Below are 21,142 nucleotides of genomic sequence, written 5' to 3'. Positions count from 1 at the left end.
GACAGAGGATGGCTTGTTCAACATTTTAAAAGGATGCAAATAAGGGGCATGCTTGCCCACTTCAATGAATGTGTCCATAAAAGAATCCTCACTCAACTCACAGCTCAGATGTATTGTGTCTTTGACACGAATGGCAAAAGCATGTCCCTGCACGTTGCCCTCTTCAGAGAGCTGTAAGAATTGAGGGTGAAGAGTCTCTTCATAATGCACATTTTCAAGTGGAGTGTAATATTTTTAACATAAGTGATCAATAATCACTGCTGTATTTTATGAAACCCGCCCAGCGTGAATTAAATGTGCAACTACATCATGTCCATTAGTATGTACAGAAGGAACACGAAACCGGTCACACCATTTTTATATAGAATGTTACACACACAATTATATAATCTGTCTGTCTGTCCATCATTTGGTTAGTCTCTCTCAATTCAATTTTAATGGGTGGGCGTATTAAAGTTTGACATGTTTGACAAGTTAAGGCTGGAATGCACTACATATCTTTAAAAAATGACACTTGGCGACTTGGTAAAGAGAGACAGAGATAAACTGGGAATCTACAGTACAGTACACTAAAAGTGACTGAATATCACACACCGTACCAGATCTTTCTGATCACAACCAACTCGCAGAGAAAGACAAATCTCTGATGAAAGAAATATGGATGTGCAGGTTGTTTTTGGAATGGACTCTCTAGTTGTTGTTGTGGAATGGACTGTCGTGACCTGTCATAGTTGTGCTATGTTTTCAAAATCGACTCAAAATGTCAAACATGTTTTGATATCCTCTGACAAAATCTGCACACAGGTGCAGACTTTCTGCAACTATTGCGATCTCATCAAAGAATCTGAGCCAAAGGTGTGTGGTTTATTTTAGTTCGGTCTCAATTCAATCGAAGCGTTAGATCAACATTAATTGGTTCCAGTCTAATTAAAGATTACCGAATCGGCTAGAGGTGTGCCATGCATTCTTAAAGCCAACCACAAGAAGTTTGTACACTTGACATGCTTATTCTTTGAAAACTAACAACAACCTATTGTTCTGATAATCCATTTGTTATTGTGAGTCATCTCTGAAGCATTGTTTTCTTGGCGCATCAAAAATCTTCGCTTCACCTAATTTTTGCATATATTTTTACATCAGAGTTCACACACACACACACACACTGACGGAAGATGAGCAAAGACAGAAAATGTATCCATTGCTCTCGTATAGAGGAGGAAGTCATGTTTCCTGAGATAAGAAGATTGATCTGAGATCAGTGATCAGGGTTTAGGGAGTCACAGCACTCTCAGGTGTCGGATGCCCTCATGTTCTGCATCACTGCAAATATGCACACAACCTTTACCATGCAAGAGGTCGCAGGGTGCTTGACAGGGGTGTGACCTCATAGATAAACAATTTACACGCGTACAGTAAATCCAATACATGTTATATATTTCTTGCACTATAATTAGTAACTTAATGTTGTCACAAATGAGGACACGTTTTGTAATCGCATAACAAAGAGCCATTCTTATTATGTAATGTGACACGTTACACGACTAAAGTTGTCCATCACGTCTACATGAATGAGGCCAACGGCTTCACTATTAGCATCGTTTTTTTAAAACATGAAGAGTGAGATTCCATTCAACACAACCAATGCCCCCTCATTCTCGCTTTCATTCGGCAAAAAATATAGGAGGATTTAAAGTGGCTGTTTTAGATAAATGGATGTTGTTATAGATGTTGTTATCAATCTCATTTTTGACATGTGAATTTGTCTTGGCCGCCATTCCACTGTAATGTCCCGTCGAAGCCCATTTGTTCTTGATGGTGACATTATTTGGACAACAGTGTTTGTTTGACATGGGTTAAAACAAACACATAAAATCTTCATGGTCAGTTTAAACATCTGTGAAAACGTTTTTTAAGAAATTATGCTTTGTATATGTTATTTTTGAGTGAGTAAATGCTTCAGGTTATCAGACCGGTAGGAGCAAATTTGTAGGAAACCTGTACTTTCCTGCATTTCTTGCTTAAACGCTTAAAGCTGTTTTAGAACTGCTCCAGGCATCCATAAAATATTTTACAAATGCAGTCACTGTTAAATGTACGTATTTTAATAGACTGCAACATTTTCCGCTTCAAAAAGAACAATTATCATTCTCTAACTGTAATGTATTCTGTAACTGCAATGCAAATTTTATGGAAATATTTGAGATATCAAATGCCTTCATTTAAAAAAGGTGCTTGATGAACCATCTTCTTAAAGAAAATAAAAAGCTTTTCCTTAAAGAAACTTTCTGTTTACAAAAAGGTTGTTTGAAATGGAAAATAGTTCTTTAGACTATAGTAAAAAAGAAAAAAGATATGGTTCTTTTGATGAACCTTTTTTTTCACTGCAAAAGAAACATCTGGTCCATAATGTACAGTATTAAAGCGATAAACTCTAACTAATCCAATGGATTATCCATACCCGTAAAAGAAGAGTAAAGATGCTGTTCTGACACAGAAAACAGCATCCAGCAGACATATGTCTGTGTGACGTATGATTTTTCCATCAATTATTTCTCACCTTTGGGAAATCTCTTTATATCACATTTAATTTCCTCTGCTTGCTTTACAGTAAAATCGAAAGCCTATCGCTATGGAAACAAGCTTCTGCAATAAGGTCATGCATCAAATATAGGGCCGAGAGAACCGAGCGTAGTAATACAAAAAGCAACATCACAATTGATTTATAACCTGTCAGCATGTGAAGAAGTTGTTTGTTTTATGTCCTAATATTCTGTCTCCACTTGGCTGAATCATGCTGTCACTAAGCATAAGCTTTTATCTTGTTAGCAGGGGATTCGTTATTTTGCCCAAGGTGATGGGAGGAAGCGAGCAACTAACAAATCGTGGAAAGACATTAAAGTGGGTCAAGGCCATGATTCGTGATTACAGAGAATCAATGTGTCGGCTATAGGTTTATATGCGAGGCCTCCAAGGAAAACTAATGAAATATGAATGAGGGAGGCAACCAAGGCACGCCTACAGCTGTCACCAGCACTACCAAACCAGCGCTGCCAGCATCCCTGTCCGTCAGTACACCACTCCCCCTTCCCCCATCCTCTTCACCACAAATCCATTATTTCCCACCCACACTTTCTTCTTCTACCTTCACCGAGTTCTCCCAGCCATTTGCACCCAGCTGTTACAAAGTGCCAAATATTCCATTTGCCGCCTATATTATCATTGCATCATGTTTATGTTGTGACTAGCGACAAGGTGAGAGGGTGTCGGGTATTGTAGGTAAATCAGAGACCATAGACATTTCTCCTTTAACACCAAACAGCTTTAAAACTCACATATACAGGAATACAAATGCAGCCAGAAACATCTCCGAAGAAAATGCACATAAACAGGTACCTAAGGTTACATAACCAAGCGAATTTTCCAATTGAATTTAAAATCAGTAAAATTATACTCCACATAATTATTTTTGTACGTGTGTCCACCGTTTATACAGGTTAATGCACAACTGTACAGTAGAGGGCGCTCTCACCTGCGCAAATCACAATCGCAAGCCGAGCACGCACCAGCACGTTAGACCGCAGTGTAGATAGACAGCTCATCCTACTTCATTACATTAGTCGTCCACATATCAACCAAACATTCAGCATATTTGTATCGTTTTCTCTCTTTATTTTGTACGCACCCGGTCTATTGTTCAACTATTCACGGGATAATATCTCACATTGTGTGCTATCTACGCGTAGCCTACAAAATTGGTCTGTTTTCGATTACACAAGAGCACCCGCTCCTATAAAACGCATTTTCTTTATCAAGCAATTCTTAAAAGGCAATTAAAGAACGTGTCTTAATATTGATGGTGAAACATTGCACCTTTCGCAGGGTGTCAGCGTAAGTTTGGCAGAATCCGCCCCGGAGCGGCGTTGGTCACAAATCTGAACGCGCGCTTCGCGATTGGTCCGTTCGACCGTCAATCACGAGATCTCCTCAGGCGTGCGTCGCCGTGAAACATATCATTCGCCGTGAAGTGATCTGACGGAGGGAGTGAGAGTATAAGCACAGACCATCACCACGCTAGTGAATTTTTGCATGTCAGGAGCGCAGGATCCTGTCGCCGGTCAACGGCCGTTTTCCACCTCTCGTCTCTTTTATTCATAACGATTAAATCAGAGGCATGTGGACTTGTATCGGGATTAGGAATTTGCTCCGGATAGCGTGCCTGCTGTTAACGACATGGACGAAGGTGAGAGCGCCGATTGTTTCTAGTATCGCGGGCTGATTTCATTGTCATCGGAGTGACCGGCGGTGAAAAGTTGACGGGCGCGGGGAGGCGATTTGAGAAGTGTTTACGGCGAGAGCGCAAATCTGCTCCAAGTGATCGATATTTGAATTGTTACGCAGCCGTCAGCTGTAAGACACATGTGCTCGTGCAATTGGACTGTCAGGAGATGTGCCAGATTTTAACTTAAAACGCGATCTCGTGACATTTGCGTTTGATAAAAACGTTTTAATACGCACGATTCTGATGTTCTTAAGCATTACAGGTAGTAGGCAAACGTGCACCGTTACCTGACTGATATTAAATTGCACGAAAATGTGAGCCCGGCTTGTTCAACGCGCAATCTGAAATAACGTTGCGTCTTACCTTGCGTTCGGGGTCGGTCTGCAACGCATTTTTTGTGTTAACCAGCACTATGGGCTCCCTGTTTATTTTTTATTCTAATGTTATTTTTAGGTGTCCCAGTCCTCTGGCTATTTTGAGCTGCAGCTGATTGCTGTCGAAAATGTGAACGGCGAGTTGTGGGACGGGGAATGTTGCGACGGCACTCGGAACTCTCAAGACCAGCGCTGCGTGCGGGACGAATGCGATACTTACTTTAAAGTATGTCTGAAGGAGTACCAATCCGAAGTCACCACAACCGGGCAGTGCACCTTTGGTTCTGGATCTACCGACGTTCTCGGTGGAAATATATTTTCGTTTAGAAATGCCAAGAACCCCAACAAGATCAGCGACGCGGGAAAGATCGTCATCCCCTTTCAGTTCGCCTGGACGGTAAGTGCGCGTCTTCTTTTCTGAGCCGTTGCGTTGAGCTGTCAGTGTGTAGTGTTACGGTGATGACATGGTTTTACGCGCGGGTCGTGTCTCAACGAAGTGTTCTTTTTGGGGCCATGCGATGAGTTGAAGTGATAAAAACCCGTATGCTACCCGTTGACTCGCGGGAGATGCGCGTGTAGACGATCTTTTTGACTCCTGTGAAGGTGCATTTGAGGTGACGCACATACACATCCCAGTTTGCGCTGCAGCTTTCTGGCTGTATCTCCAAACATAGTGACTGATCGATTGCTGCCTTCGTAGAGTGCTGTCTGGGTAGGAAGCTCACTAGGCAGGGAAACGCAGCACGTGTTTTATAGGTTGTTACTGATTTGTATGAATTTGCTCCCTACCAGTAGATTCTTGTTATTGAAAAATAGATCATTTCTGGCAGCCATCGATTAGTTTTAGCTTTTTATTTCAGTTGTTATTGTTTTATAGTATTATAATAAAAGGACTGCCTTTAGTATAAGTAAATTTCGAATGCCTTAGTATTACAGCAAGTAATGGTTATTGTAATGGTAATGACTAGTAGATTTGTGGTTACTATGATCTAAAAACATGTTAGTTTAGTTAAACCATGGTCAATTTTCAAATGGGTAAACTAGTGCCGCACCGCATACTAGTTGTTTTAGTGTCTGAAACTATTATCAAGTGTCTCAACACACACCTGCACGTTACCGAAGCTCCTATCAGGTTGCGCATCTCTGCAATGTTTCATGCACTTCAGTGTTACACGTGCAAAAAAAAGAAAGATTTGGCATAGCATTGACTGTCTGTTTTGGACTGCAGCCCAGTGTCAGCTGCGGCTCGCTCACCTGTGTTAAACGGCACACCCCATAAACAGCCCTCCTATAGCAATTAAACACCTTTCCTTTAAACCCCCCCGGCACCCACACAAACACACGTACGACAACACACAACCGTTTAAGTTAATGTGCAACCTGCTATCACACTGACCCTCTTGGGTCGGTTTTATCAAAGTCAGCTTAAACGGTCCACCTGCTCTCTCTTCTGCCCCACTGCCTCAAATCCCACTTGGACGTGTCCATATATAACTTACTCATGTGATTTGTGGCTTTAGACCTGAGGGATCGGCATGCCCTCTGTAAGCCTCGGATTGAGTTTGAATTTCGAATGCGTGCTGTGTTTGCAGTAGTCGAGCGTCCCGTGGAAGCTAATGAAATTGCCGGAGGAATCTCTTCCTGCATCCGGTCATGTTTGATCTTTGTCCAGTGAAACCTCATCTGGGGATTATTGTAAAAAGATATCTAGCACCTCACCCAGTCTTGCGAATGGAGTCCGCCACCTGTCGGAGGGGTTATTTATTTACTTCTTGTCTGATTTGTTTCTTGAATTCAGAGTTTCCTCTGAAGTTTACAACTGGAATGGATTCCGTTTTTGCCATAAGGATGCCCAAGCTCAATTCTTCAAACTGGCTAACAGAGCCAGTGGGTTAAGATTCTCACCTGTTCCCAGCAGTTGTGTAATGGAGCTTTGCGTTACAGTTTAATGTCTGTCAATGGCCAGCTCCACTGCACAAGCGGGTGACAGAAAGTAACCACACGAGAGAGCCCACCGGTGAGCAGAGAATGTCGACGATGGAGACGGCAGCTGTAACCGTCTGTCAGAGTGGAGGACCACTACACTTCAAGGCTAAACGGCAACGTCAGCCACACCTGATTGGGAGCTTGCCGGGTAGTTGCTAGGAGACGGTTACATGGGCCTTTAGTAAACAATTATCTATTGCCCTCCGAGTTCCCCTCCCCCTTGACTGGTCTTTCAGTGGAGCCACTCGTTCCCGTCTCACCTGGGAAAGAAGTGCTAGAGCCTCACGACTGATTACACTATTGACTGTGTAATTAGCCAGTCACAGCTGGCTACATCTCCGGTCAACAGAAAGCAGTAATTGTCCGGTTCAGCATCAGAGCAGGTGGCTGCTGATTGGGGCTGATTATAGATCGCTGCTCCCCCAAGGCCTATGTTCACGTAAGCGCTGTCCATCTTTTGTTGTTGACGCCGGCTTTTATGGGGTAGCGAGAAAGCCACAAAGTTGTAGGTGGGACTGTATTAGTTGTGTAATTTGGAGCTGAAAGAACCCAAACTGATATCACAGGAAAGGCTAACTATTTTACGAGGTGGTACTTCCGAATGAATTCATTCGATGACGATTGCACAAAATCGTATGGTTAATAGTAAAAAGAAGGAAAGAAGTTCCACCCCAAACCTATGGAACCGTCACGTAATTTTCCACCTCCTAAAATTGAGCAGCAGTTTGTTAGGAATTGCTGTAAAATCGTGTTGAAAGAATCATAGCAAATCCACGAAGCAGGGTTGTGTGAAACTACATATTTTACAATTGGCAAGTCTGTTGTTTGTCTGACTAACTAGATGCCATTTGCATGCAAAACGGAGAATGCAAATAGCAGCTATAACATCGCAACTGAATCGAACAGAATGCACGAGACATGTTTTTGAAAATCACAAGTTTTTTTTTTACCTTAAATTTCCTTGTAGTGGTGTTTTGAGGGTGAGAAATAGATTTAAATGCAAGCATTTGGTGCAAACTATATAAATACAAATATAATTTATCAGGGCTGCATGATTTATCGTATTTTATTTGCGATAATCGCTGTGATGTTAATGTTAATTTTGAAAGCACAAAACGTCATATTTAGGTGAAGTTTTTTTTTTGAGCCGGAGTGTACTCAAAAAACAGCATGCTTAGTAATAGCATGCTTTAAAATACAGTGTTGCAGATGTTTAGCATCAGAAGATTATAACATGTGTTAATTGAATTTAAGCGACAGAAAAAGTTACAAATATGAAAATAAATATATAGTCAACTACACTGTCAAAACGGATAAGGTACTGGCAGAAAATGACCAGTACATTTTTCCTTTATTCTACAGACATTCCCATTAATGCTAAAATGTAATTTATTGCAGGGCAAAATGTTTTTGGAGTTTAGTTAGTTGTTAAACGGTTAATCAATCTTCCTGGCCCATTACTATCAAAAGGGAACAATAGATACAAATAACCAATCAACTTAGTGTACTATTACATGCAATTTGCAGTGATGTTTCCGGAAGAGCTTGTATTCATTTTTCCCTCTCAGTAGAGACCTGCTGTGGTGATTCAACAGGAAGTTGGGGAAAAGGAATCTCTAGTTTGATGCGAGACTCTGTCTCTTCCTGACCCTAAAATACCTTTTGCCATCACAATAAACATTTTCTTTCTTGTGACTTTGGGCAAAGCACAGCTTTTTGTTCCACTTCCCTTTATTTCACAGGAAAAGACCCTTAAACAGCATAATTTTACCTCTTCTCAATGCTGCAGTCAGAATTTCTAGGAGAAGAGAGGATGGAGCAAATTGGGGAACCGATGTGCCAGAGGAAACAACCTCCTACTGCTGTATGATGTGATTTTAAGATACTTTCTTCATCTCCATCCTAAATCTTCACAATTTTGATCACACATTTGATTGTGAAAAGGAAGTATTCCTTGAGACGTTATATGATAAAAGAGATTATGCTTGGACCTTAGTGAAGTGTGCAGACCAGGCACCTCCTACTCCATCACTCCCACGTGGTGCACAGTTTTTTTGTTTGGTGCTTCAACGGAGTACCCAAGACAGCATGGCCCAGTATTGTAGTGCTTCTAGATGTGCCTGTCTATATTGAAATGTTGAGAAAATAAGGCATCGCCATCAAAAAGGAAAATATAGATGAATGCTTGGGTGCCCAATGGGAGAGCTTCCATTAGGTTAAATGTACCAGCCATGGACATAAATGCCAATATAATTGCACCGCCTAATACAATTATGTCTCCCCTGGGAAGGGTCAGAAAACATGGGTCCTTTCAGTGAAAAGAAGTGGGAGTTAGCGAGCTTAACCCCAATGGTCCCTTTCCAATAACACTAGAAACTTGTGTGTGTGTGTGAGAGAGAGGATTTTCTTTTGTTATTTTATAGTGTTCAACTAATTGTTTTCAAGAACACAACCCATGATGCTCTACCTCCCTGGCACCGGGTTCCTCCATTGCCTCGACAATAATTCACAAATGACCGTGAACAGCACTTTAAAGAACTCTGAGGGTGTGTGTGCAAGTCTTTCACCCGTGAATCTGTGGCCCTTATTACATGCCCCTGTTGTTTTTTTCCTTCTTAGCGGTTGATTTAGAATTTGCTCAGTGGGAGCCTGATTGTTTTGCCATGTTGGCATACGTGGATGTGTCGCGTGTGTGATTGTATTTAACTAATGCATGTTCATCGTCCTGAACGAGCTGGCGGGCTAATGAATTGTGAGCAGGTGTGCTGCAGTAATTAAAGTGCATTAGCGCTCAGCAAGTTTAATTCCCGTTTGACCTCTGACCTTGTTCAAAATGATAATGATTATAATGGAGTTGTAGTGCATGCTGTCATTGTGGCAATAACTTAACATCACGGGTTGGCTGGAGATTAGGGATGAATATAATTAACATCTTAACTGTTAACCGATGGTGATAATTTGGATTAATACTAACAGTTAAACGGTTGGAAAAATGATTTCAATAATACGTTTAAATTAAGGTTTGCTACTCACCATACATCACTTTTGTTAACTGAAGCACAACGTCATGCGGAAGAGATACTTTGCATAATGTGATGTTCTATTGTTTTCTGTTGTTTTTATGCTTCTGTTTTACAAATAGATGTATTTATGATGTATGTTATATAATTTTAATGTGTTGTTTAACTTGGCCGTTCTAACTTAATTCAGCATTCTTATAATGTTCAATAAACATTGGTTATTGGTTAAGAAAGAACAAATCAAAATGTGCTACATGCATTTTCTATGTGGTGGATTCTTGGCTAGTTTAAAAATTGCAGACACACAAGAGTGATTATACCACTACTAGGACTATTCAGTGAGACCTAGCTGAGAGGCTGTTTACACAAGAAAACTTGTAATGCGTTTTGGCTGTTCATTTACACGACAACAGTGTTTTTGGAAACTACGGCATTATCGCTAAGCTCTAAAGGCGGCGTTTTCCAAAAACTATGATGGCATATGCATGCGTATTGCGTCTTTAGGCATGCGTGAGTATTCCCCAAACAGTAATGGCAGCCTCCCTCCATGCTGCATGTTTGTACTGTGTGACATACTTATCATTTCTCCAGCAAACAGTTGATTGACTGCACCACTACTACCTGGTCATGGTATCTATATGCACAAACTGTAAACATACACACCGACAAAGTCTGTTAAAAGAGCTTTTATCTAAAACCGGGTATGTGGGCAGGCACATAGTGTTTCTTTATAATGCAACAGCGCCATCCACTGGCCTGACATGCATTATAAAGCGTATTTATTCGTTTTCCCAGATCCGACTAATTCCAGATCGTTTTGATAACGCTGTCATGTGTACGTGAAACTTTTCAAAAACGCAAAGGAAAACTTTTTTCATCATGTGAACGTACTTTGAATCTACAATGTCTCTGTCATTTAGCTAGATACTGACACTGGAATCATCATAGTGCTGTAACTGGACAAGACAGACATATAGACAAATGGCTTGTCAGATGGTTTGATGATGAGCTAGCAGTCTAGGGTGTCAAATGGACGATTCACTGTAGCAATCGGGGGGCCGTTTGCCAAATGGATGCCCGCCAACCGTTTATGGAATATTGTCATTCCATGTTGGGGTCATAACGCTAGTGTAATAGTATGAGATACTTTCACAGATAAGGTTAATGTGTTACACATTCATTTTGGAAGCCTTGTTATTAAGCATGAGCAGACCACCATGTAATACATTGGTTGGAAGGAGCTACGAGAATTGATTCAGGCCAACGTCTTTGGTAGATCTGTTGTGCCCATTGGGATATGGCAGCTTCCAGCCACACAGCCTGTTTCTGTTGCTGCCAAGCAGCCATGCTAGTTTCAGTTTCTACAAACGCCGCAGTTTAACAGTCTCTAAAATTTTGACGGTATGAATAATCAAAGCTCTTTATAGTAGTTATCGATGTGTTTTGCCTTATTTGTATTAAGAGTGCTTCTCATAGAATTAAAATTAGAAGTTTGAAAGAGTTTTGTTATAAAATACAAATAATTTTTATTAAAACTATATACAGTTATTTGTAATTAAGCCTTTATCTTATATGTATGTGTTTTCAGCGACCATAAGATTACAAATGCTTCAAAGTCCCCGTGAACTGGAAGTTGCGATCGTTTTTCCTACCGTACTTTGACGCAGTGAAATCGAATATTGAATGGGAAACATAGTGGGCATGGCTTGCATCTTTCTCCGCGATAAGATTGGATGTTAAAACCGTCGTTGCGTTTTGAAATGGAACTGGCAGCAGACTGACAGTTGAAGGGGAGGAGTTAACGGATGCTCTGCCCAAGCCGTCTAACATACGTCATCTAAGATGGATAGTCACTACAGGACGGAAGTGCATTTTTAGATTTTACCTAAAGATTACGAGGGCATATGATTTTTAGAAAGAGAATGACCCACATTGATAAAGTATTTACGATAAACGGCGCAATAAATCATGAAAAATAGGCATTGGATTTATTTGATAAAAATACTAAATCAATTAATCTGGTCCCAGAAATCGCAAATACATTGTATTGTAATCAAATTCTTTTGCCGGTGAAGCATTTAATACATTAATATTTCTCAACCTGATTCATTTTCATTGCGTTTGAATGATTCCTTTGTGTTAACAAATCCCTAAACTAGGAAGACTAAACAAAAATGACTTTTATTTTAAAACCACTCTTGAGAGGTTTATTAGATTAGTTTCATTGTAAAATAAAAAGTTTGCTTATTCTAACATCTATAATCTAATTTAAGTGTTTAGCTGTAATGTCTGGCATTCATTCTTTGTTTTTATATTTTAAGGATATGACATTTCTTTATCTCGCCATGAATTTGTTGCTGGTTATCTGAATCCAAGCATACTTTTTGTGAACAAGTTATCTTTTCGGTACCCTTTACATCTCCTTAAATCTAGTATGTATCTTGGAGACCTTGTTATCAGCATGATTGAGAGCTTGTAGACACCTTTGCTTGCATTTCTGAATGTACGGTGTGCGTGCGTGCCCACTAGCCGTCCCTTCCAGTTTAATTAGCACATAGAGGGAAGGGGTTTGTTGTATCGTCATTGCTAATGATCTTGTTGGCATAGCAGCCGAATGCTAAATAGTCTGTGTATGTACACACTCACCCTGAGCGTGCCATACACTGGCCAAGTTTGCAGCGATAAGCATAAATACGCATCTTACACCTGCAAGCCGATACCCTTTCAGTCTCACTGACATAAACAAACTCCTGTCCGTCTTGCTTTATTGATGATGGTGTCTCATGGATTTGCAAGCTTAACTAGAAGCATTGTAGTCAGTGATGCAGCTTTAGTATTGTGTCTGTAAGAACTCAACACTAGTGTGAGAATATGCTGAAAGAGGGGAGGTGACTGAGCACAGAATATCGTTTACTGGCTCCAGGGCCCAGAATGTACGTCAGGCTTCATCTTCCTGTCTTCCCAGGGCCATAATGCAGCTTAAACAAAGCTATTGTCTGCTTTTGTGGTCTGGAAGTCTGGCGGAAAAACACAATTGAATTGAGTCGAAACAAGTCATGTCATATAGACTTGTGTGGAGAGGACACTGGCTTTGTCTGTAGAAACATGGTAGATGATGCATTTCTGATTCTAGTGGGGAAAAGGCAGGTGTGATCTGAGGTAGAGTTCTTGACTTAAGTTTATGGGAGTGACTTTACACATTCCAGAAAATGTCAATTTCTCATTTACTTATATTATTGACAATATCAATTACACGAATGAGCTGAACCATCATCTCGGATAGTAAAAACAATACATGTCATAATTCTGTAAATACCTTTGTCTTTTCATGTAAGCCAATGCTTTTTTACATATTTCATGTCCTGAACAAGAATCAAAGAATTATCCTTTTGTACGGGCTGGGCTAGGGTGGGACCTAAAGGTAAATGTCACCACTTCTCCAGATTCTCATAGTGTCGCAAAGCTATTTTGCTAGCCATGTTCTTTGAAGTGCCCCGTCCCCTTCCCACTCCGGTCCACTGTCATTACCCTGGTCTGAGGGGCAATCTTTAATTGGACTGCAAGGTCATTGTCTTCAGGGAGCTGTTGTTTTTGTGAGAAAGCAGACACTTGCTACAAAAAATGGATTTGTGGATTGTGTAGAATTTAAGATAGATGCAGGGCTGACAGTTAAAGAAAGAGACAAAGAGCAGAGATGAAATGACCTGGTCACCCCCTGTCGGCAAGATGGTCAGACCTCTATGTATTGATAATAGGACACCTTTCTCTTGTGAGTGATTGATTACAGAGCTGCCTTTTCTTCCCACCACCGAGGGTGTGATACGAAGTGACTGGACGTGGCAAACGCCCCCTACAATCCACAGCCTATGTCGACTAAGTCTAGACTCGGTTGACACAAACATGACCTTGTCATGTTGGGTTGGGTGGTTGACATCTAACTGCACCGGTGAGAACAAAGTGCTCTCATTTGTGATCAGACCTATGCTAAGGGACCCTGAGGGAGAACACAGCGGCTGCATTTGTACTGTGGTTCGATTGTCATATGTAGAAGTACACTATGGAATAACATGTGTTCCATTATTGGGGAAATTTCAGTGTTAAGGATGTGACATTTTGCATCATGGATGTGATACATACACTCTCGGAGAACGTATTTGTTATCCGTGGTTTGAACCATATGTTTATATTTGACAAAATCCTGTTGATAGACTGATATTCTTCTCATATTCAGACTCTATGCATACGTTTTTTTATTCCAAATGAGATATAAACATGTGTTATGGATGTGACAAAAACAGACATAGTTTCTGAGAGATGACATACTTTGTGGGATTTCTGTGAATTAAAATGCATAAACCAGAAGCATTAATACCAACAAATGGAGAAGGGATTGCTCGTTCATAGAACATAAAACCGTTATTATATTTCATGTGCCCATTTTTGAGGAATATGTACAGTTATGGGTGTGACAATGTTGAAAGCAGGGATTATCTGACTATGCAAAATGAAATTAAAACTATTTAAAATAAAAAATGATATGAAAATTGTTAAGCGTCTCCTCACTTGGTTGACAATTGCACGGAATTGCCCATTTACTTTATAATTTATCATTATAATTTTCATAATTTATCGTCATCATATTTATCATTTCTGGCAGTAAAAAGCTGGATGCGTTTGTTGCAATTTGACTTCCATCTAGTTAATTGTGGAATGAATATTATGATTTGAATTTCATTTCAACATCTAACATTTATTTTGTGTTGCAAATTTTTGTAGACACTTGGCTCTTTAACTCACAGGAATGAACAGGAACCGTCCCATATTCCAGACGGTTTGTAATTGACCTGGGGGTGTCTCCCATTTTGTGGTAATTGAAGGTTGTGGTCAGTGATGTTCACAGCCTCTCCATCCCCATCTAAGCATAAATCTCTGTCAGTCAAAGGTTCGGATTGTCGCGTGAGATTAATAAAGATTATATGTTGCCTCTGCTTGCTGGGAAATGAATAAATGAGCTGCAGGTCCCCTGACGACAATCAATCAAAGTCTGTGGCAGAACTTGTGGGACGTGTGTCGATTCTTTGAGAGCTGAGTTTTGCATGCGTTTGAATGCAGTGTTTCATTATGATGCAAATTATTTGGAATTTAACTGTTCCCGAACATCTTTTTCACAAACATGTTTTTGTACATTTGCCTCCAAGCACAACTGCAGACACGAACTCCTGGTTATATGTCGGTTGGCAGAGATGGTGTGGAGAGGACCTTCATGGCAGGTGTCTCTTCACAGTTCCTTTCTCAAAAGCAATGAGGACGCAATGAACTACCCTCACCAAAGTCACAGGGGAACAGAGACCTATTTTTCTATATTCTCCTTTCCATAAACCAGGTTCAGTTTGCCATGTCTTTGCCGTCTCATTGCCTCACTGTCCTTGAGGAAGGGCAACTGCTTTAGATAAGGCGTGTGAAAACTCTATGAGTGCTTCACCTCACACTTAACAGTCACAGGGACCTTTATAGTCCGTCATGGTGAGGCGTCCTTAACTGGACATCACTAGTTCATGACATCTACAACAATAGCGCCACTTTGCCCTCTGAGCAAGGAGATTGTGATATTGTCCTGTCATGTGATCGCTTGATTAAAGTTAACATTGTTACAACCGTTGAAAACTAAAAACAATCACATTGACTGTGTGAATGTGTCAGAGCGTTGCAGTAGATTGCGTGTATGCAGTTAAACCTGCAGCGTGGGAGCCTTTTGAAGCTGATGAGAAGCCTGATGAAAGGTCTCGAGGGTCATTCTCAGCCTCTCTCACTACAGCCCCCTTTAATTTCAGTCCTGCCCCTCTTTAAACTGCCACATCCACTGACTGTGGGAACCTGCACCTGTGACTCACTCCACCACCCAGCGAGGCAACAACCCAATTGTACAAACGCACACACGCAGATTGTTTACAGGCTTAGTGCGATAGTTTCACTAAAAATGAAAGTTTTTTTCCATTATTTACTCGCCTTCATATCATTTTAAACCTGTATGACTTTGTCTTCTGCAGAACACAAAAGAGAAAAGTTTGAAGAACGTTGTTTACCAAACTACATTGGCCCCCATTGACTTCCATTGTATGGAGACAAAACCACTGAGACATTTCTCAAAATATCTGAAAAGAGTCATATACAGGTTTCGAATAACATGAGAGTAAATTTATGACTTCATTTTAATTTTGGGTGAACTTACTCTATAATACCCAAATACGGGATCACTTAAAGATTTGCTTTAGTTTAGTGTTAAATGCCATTGCTTTGGTGGGTGTGAAAGAGGTTCACTTTAACTGGTAGCATGTGACGTGTGACCACCAGTAAAGATGTTGGTGCCAGGCGGCCTGCATGACCTTGTTCACAGCCCCCTTTAAAAATAATCCCCATTATCAGCAAAAGTAGTCCGTGATAAGGAGCGCAGAGTTATACTTTGCTATTACAGCAAAGGGCATCTCCATGAGAGCTGGTGTGTGCAATTGTTGCAGTTTTTGGGGGGGGTTATAGAGTCTGCACTGAATGGGACGATGTGTGTGGCTGGAGGAATGTCCTTGGAGCATCACGAGACTCAGGTTAATGGTGACTCTCTGTGACGGGGTTTAGATGGAGGTCTTTGTTCACTGGTCACCTCCCCCACTGGTCCTGATCCGCATCTAGCCCTATGGGCAGCTGTCATATAATCCACCTAATCAGAGACCGAGTGTGTGGGAACAGGACCGTCCCCGTACTACTGTGTTGCTGTCTTTCACACACACCGTGACATTCTGACCTCTCTGTTTGGTTACATGCCTTGTCTCTGATACACAAGAGCGTCGCCAACCGGATCAATCCGGCATTCATTTAGAGATGGAGCATTGGACCAAATCTACATGTACAGATAAGCGTGCAGTGCACACACCCACTTTAAGTAGATACGTGCGAACATCCACACAGATGCCACGAGACCCCACTAATACTCTCGTGCACACACAAACACAGTGTTGGGGGATGGGAGGAGAGGTCAGAAGCCTTGCAGCATGTCGTGGGATGAGCCACGGTCATGTCAAATAATCCATCTTTTTAAGACGCATCTGTTGTATGTCTGCATGGATATGTGGCTGCAGCAGAACAGGAACGGCCCCCACACCCACCCCAGTGCATCCAGACAGACCTGGTGCTGATTCTTATCCCTGACTGCATCCAGCAGACAAGCCTGGCCCGGTACCACCCCCGAACGGTGTTCACTTTGTCTGGCTCCGCCCTCTGGAGATTGTGTGTATGGAAATGGGGGTTCTGTCTAACGTGTTTTGTTAACTGTACTAGTGTTGTCAAAAATATAGATGTTTCAATACGTATCGATATTTAAAAATATGAAACCGTTCCAATACACATGTCCCACGTATCGATACCACCTGACTGGTATCCGCCGCGTTTACCATACTGCTTTATGTATGTGCGCTGATGAGGGACTTCATCCACTCGTCTCATTCGCACTTCGTTTTAAACATTGTTTATGTTAGAAAGATAGCCATTGTGGACCCGGAGTCTCCGTAAAAGTACTTGCGTTTAAAGTAGGGATGCACGATAAATTATCGGCCGATAAATGGTCATTTTAATGTTATCGGTCGATAATAAAATTTAGGCCCATAAATTATGAATCATTTCCTCTGATTGAACCACTTCAGATGCACGCTGCTCAAGGTTAAAATACAGTACAGTTCTGTGTTTCTGTTGTGATCATTCACTTAATGCTATTATCAAAACATTGTTGATGTAGGTACAGTATGTAGATTGTAGAGTATTTATGAATGTGTAAATTATAGGAACAACAGCACATTGTTTGCTGTCTGAATGCTTTGTCTTGAGAGACCTGTAAGACTTGTGGCTATTGATAAGACCTTTCTGGGTTGCTCTGGTAGAACATCTATAATTTGTTTATTAAATAAACATTACACCAATTCAAGATTCTTTAACTTTTAAACTTTTCTTGTATAACGAAAGCTTGGTACATGATTTTCAGTGGAAAAATACATTTAAGTCTCAGAAAATGTTATATTAATATTTAGGTACTGCATATCGGCCAATTCATCTTTAACGGCTTCCAGTGTTCAAGAATGATCGGTTATCGTTAGCAGTGATGTATATCCCTACTTTAAAGTTTGTGTTTCTGTCTCTATGTGCGCTGATCAATGATTATATGTAAATAAAAGCCTGATAAAATAGTTGTTACTCATATAAATGTATTAACTAACATTAAGGAACAAAGAACGTGCAATACATTTGTTCAAGTATAGTTAAAAAAACGACTATTTCTAAACTCTGGTCCACTAATACTGACAACTTTAATTTTGTAATAGTAAATATATTCGTAAAATTAACATTAGATTAACAATTAATAAATAATGTAAAAATGTACCTCATTGTATAGTCTTGTTCAATTTAACTTTTAATAAAACAGAAAAAAATTAGGGCCTTATTGTTATGGCAGGTTTTTCCCTGTGGTATCGAAAATGTCGAATCGAAGTTAGAGATTCCAGTATCGTGTCAACACTAAACTGTACAATAATACGCAATATAAAATGTTAAGCATTGATGTGATGAAATATCAAATTCAGCTTGTGTCAACTCCAAATCATTTTATCTTATTTAATTTTTAACATTAGAAGTAACCATGCTTCACTGGCCTATTTATTGATTTGATCAAAGATGGTAATGAGCTGGTCAGGTAGGAACTGTAAGTGAAATTTAGTAGATCACGTCTCTGATGTCAGAGGAGTACTAAGAATGTTTCCAAATTTAGGGTGATCATCTAAGGTGTGGCTGAAAATCTCATGTTGTTACAACTCAGCTCTTGTAAACCCCGCTGTCTTGTGAGAGGACTCTAAAACCTTTTTGCCATTTTACATTAATTTATTTTTAATTAAAGCGGCAGTAACTCGGACAGTTTCTGCATATCTCATGTTAATCTCGAGTACTTACAGAATAGTATCGTACCCTTCAAATATCAGTAGAATCTTTAGTTTGATCACTTTTGTGAAGGATCTATAGAGCTGTACGATTATTTCCGAAAACATACGACGCATGTGGGGGAAGGGCGGCACTTAAGCACGTGCCCACCCATTACCAACAAAATACAGACATATGACTCTGTTTCACTTACCGCATGCGGTTCATGTCCGCCATCTTTTAGCGCTGGGACTGCTCCATCTATCAGTTTCAAACAATCTGCAAATCCACAATACATCCACCGTTTATGTAACATCTATCACTGAAATGCTGTGGAAAACAAACACACCTCAACTTATCTCACTATCGCAACAGTAACAAGCTGCAGGTGTAGGCCCACACCGCAGCCAATCTGTGTTCAGCATTGTTTGTGTTTACGACATAAATGATACCTAAAATTTAGCAGCTTTTGTAAAGTGAATGTACATAGACTGTATTGGATCATAAAGGACTTGGGATGTGGTCAAATTCGGACATTAAGCAACAACCCAAAACCTCCTCGCAACAGCAATCGCCCAAAAGTCCTTACCAGATCATGATATCAGATTTTCATTACACGGTTATCACTAATACACAATAAAAATCACAATATATTTTGAAATGTATAGCAAATAACGTAATTGGTCAAATTTCTAAATCTTAAATTTAGCTTATTGTGTTTTATATTCTTTATTTGAGGTCTGGTCACTGTGTAACACTTACAATGGGAATGTAGGGAAGCAGAGAGAGAGCGAGAGTTTGTAAAATTAACACAATATTTATCATCATAGTTTTTGATAACCGGTTAGTGCAAATACAGTTAAAATGTGAGATCCCTAATATGTCATGTTTTTGCTCTCTGTTTTCTGTATAGTTCTACAAAATATGATCTCTTTTTTTCTCCCCTGCAGCGTTCATACACACTCATCTTGGAGGCCTGGGACTGGGACAACACCACCAATCAGAACGGTGAGTATATCTCACAGACGATTCATCGCTGTAGGCTGCTGTCTCTGGGATGGGTTTAATGCTCATGATGGGCCCTGAGCACTGTAGTTTTCGTTTAAGAGCCACCGGGGATGACTTCACGGTACGGCGTCTGAGCTGAAAGTGTTAATGTTAGCATGTTGACGTGTCATACTTATAGCGGGGGTAGAGGGTTGGGGGAATTAATCAGGGTGTGTCAGGAGTATTCTGCTCTGTGGGTTTTATTGGGCATGGATGGGGTTATTTTGGGACATCGATGTGGGCATTGAAAGTCATCGTTGTCAGTTCTTATTTGCCTGCTGATCCGAAGTGTTGGAGGCGTGATTGTCAGTGGATATTTGTCACCAAACTGAACGGTAGATAATTCATGTCTGATAGATATATTAGTTGTTGCTATCCCACACAGGAATTCGTACCTGTGCTTCCAGAGAATTCTTAAGAGTGCTGTTAAGGAACTTCACACAAACATGTTATTTAAGGCTCAACGCTAAAACAAGTACACTCTTGTGTCTTTTGCTTTAGTGTGCGTGCTTATGCATGTGTGTGCAAGATTTCTTAATAAGCCCTCATCTGAAACCTCAAAGTAATACATGCAATAACAGAAAATGCCACAGTGTCGGCGAAATGGTCAGTGTTTCATTTTATGAAACCTTACTTTGGGGTGTTAGTCTTGTTTAGCTCTTTAAGCAATCAGAACTTCAATTATTGTTGGTTCATTCTGTTCCTGTGGTTGAGATGCAATGTATTTATTTTTCACTGTTCAAACTGAGTGAAGCCTCTTAAACGGAAGAGCTCAAACTGTAATTCACCATCTTCTGGTTTTAAGGGGAGCTTCCTTTGAGGTTTCAGTACATTGGGATCTTAGGGAATCAACATGGGCACCATAATTCCGCAGCTGTATCCTGTTTTCCCCCGGCGCCTTTGTCTGGTTTTAAGAATTGTCGGTATAAAGGGGTCAGGCGGAGGAATTTTACGTATGCGAAAGAAAGGTGAACGCTGGCAAACTATTAGAGACCTACACCTTTTGATCTGCGGATGTGATTGGTGGATAACTGTACATCCCAGCGTCTGTAAAACTCCTAATGCAACACACCGCTCTCGTTCCGCTTGAAGTCATTACGTCCTGTTTTTCGTTTTCACTATAGCGTACACTTGAGCTTGAAACAATGGCCAAGGGGATGCTTGCTCGACTGACCGCAGTAAGCAAAGTGCCTTGTAAAGCTCTTGTCTATAGAGGTTGCCTGTCAAGAGTGCTTTTTCAGCGACTTGAGTTCTGTTTTACCTTGTTAGATATGACGTTGTCGCGACAACATCTTTTTTTCTTCAAGACTTGTTACGGCATGAGGGTTAGACTTTATTGACTGTTTAACGGTCAGCCAGTTCCAGCATTTCCAATAGTTCAATCAATTCCAAAATGAAGTAATAGTCGTACCCTATGTTTTTTCCAATTCCAAATGCTGTTCCAGATCATCAAATCTTTAGCTTAATGGCAACAGTTGCTTGAT

General features: G+C 40.5%; 1 protein-coding gene across 2 annotated transcripts in view; it reads left to right on the top strand.

The window, feature by feature from the left end:
• The first annotated feature begins 4,005 nt into the window (after positions 1–4,005).
• jag2b (jagged canonical Notch ligand 2b) overlaps positions 4,006–21,142 on the top strand; it is a 38,711-nt gene continuing 21,574 nt past the window's right edge. The window contains exons 1-3 of one of the 2 annotated variants that reach the window (XM_079474750.1): positions 4,006–4,240; positions 4,733–5,050; positions 19,562–19,619. In XM_079474750.1, coding sequence (XP_079330876.1) covers positions 4,172–4,240; positions 4,733–5,050; positions 19,562–19,619 — 445 coding nt within the window. In that variant the 5' untranslated portion in view covers positions 4,006–4,171. The remainder of the gene's footprint in view (positions 4,241–4,732; positions 5,051–19,561; positions 19,620–21,142) is intronic. The other variant, XM_079474749.1, reaches the window with a different exon arrangement.

The sequence above is a fragment of the Barbatula barbatula genome, assembly GCF_947034865.1.
Source record: "Barbatula barbatula genome assembly, chromosome: 15".
NCBI lineage: Eukaryota > Metazoa > Chordata > Actinopteri > Cypriniformes > Nemacheilidae > Barbatula > Barbatula barbatula.
Note: the sequence above shows the minus strand (reverse complement) of the source record. Positions and strands in the feature narration are given on the sequence as shown.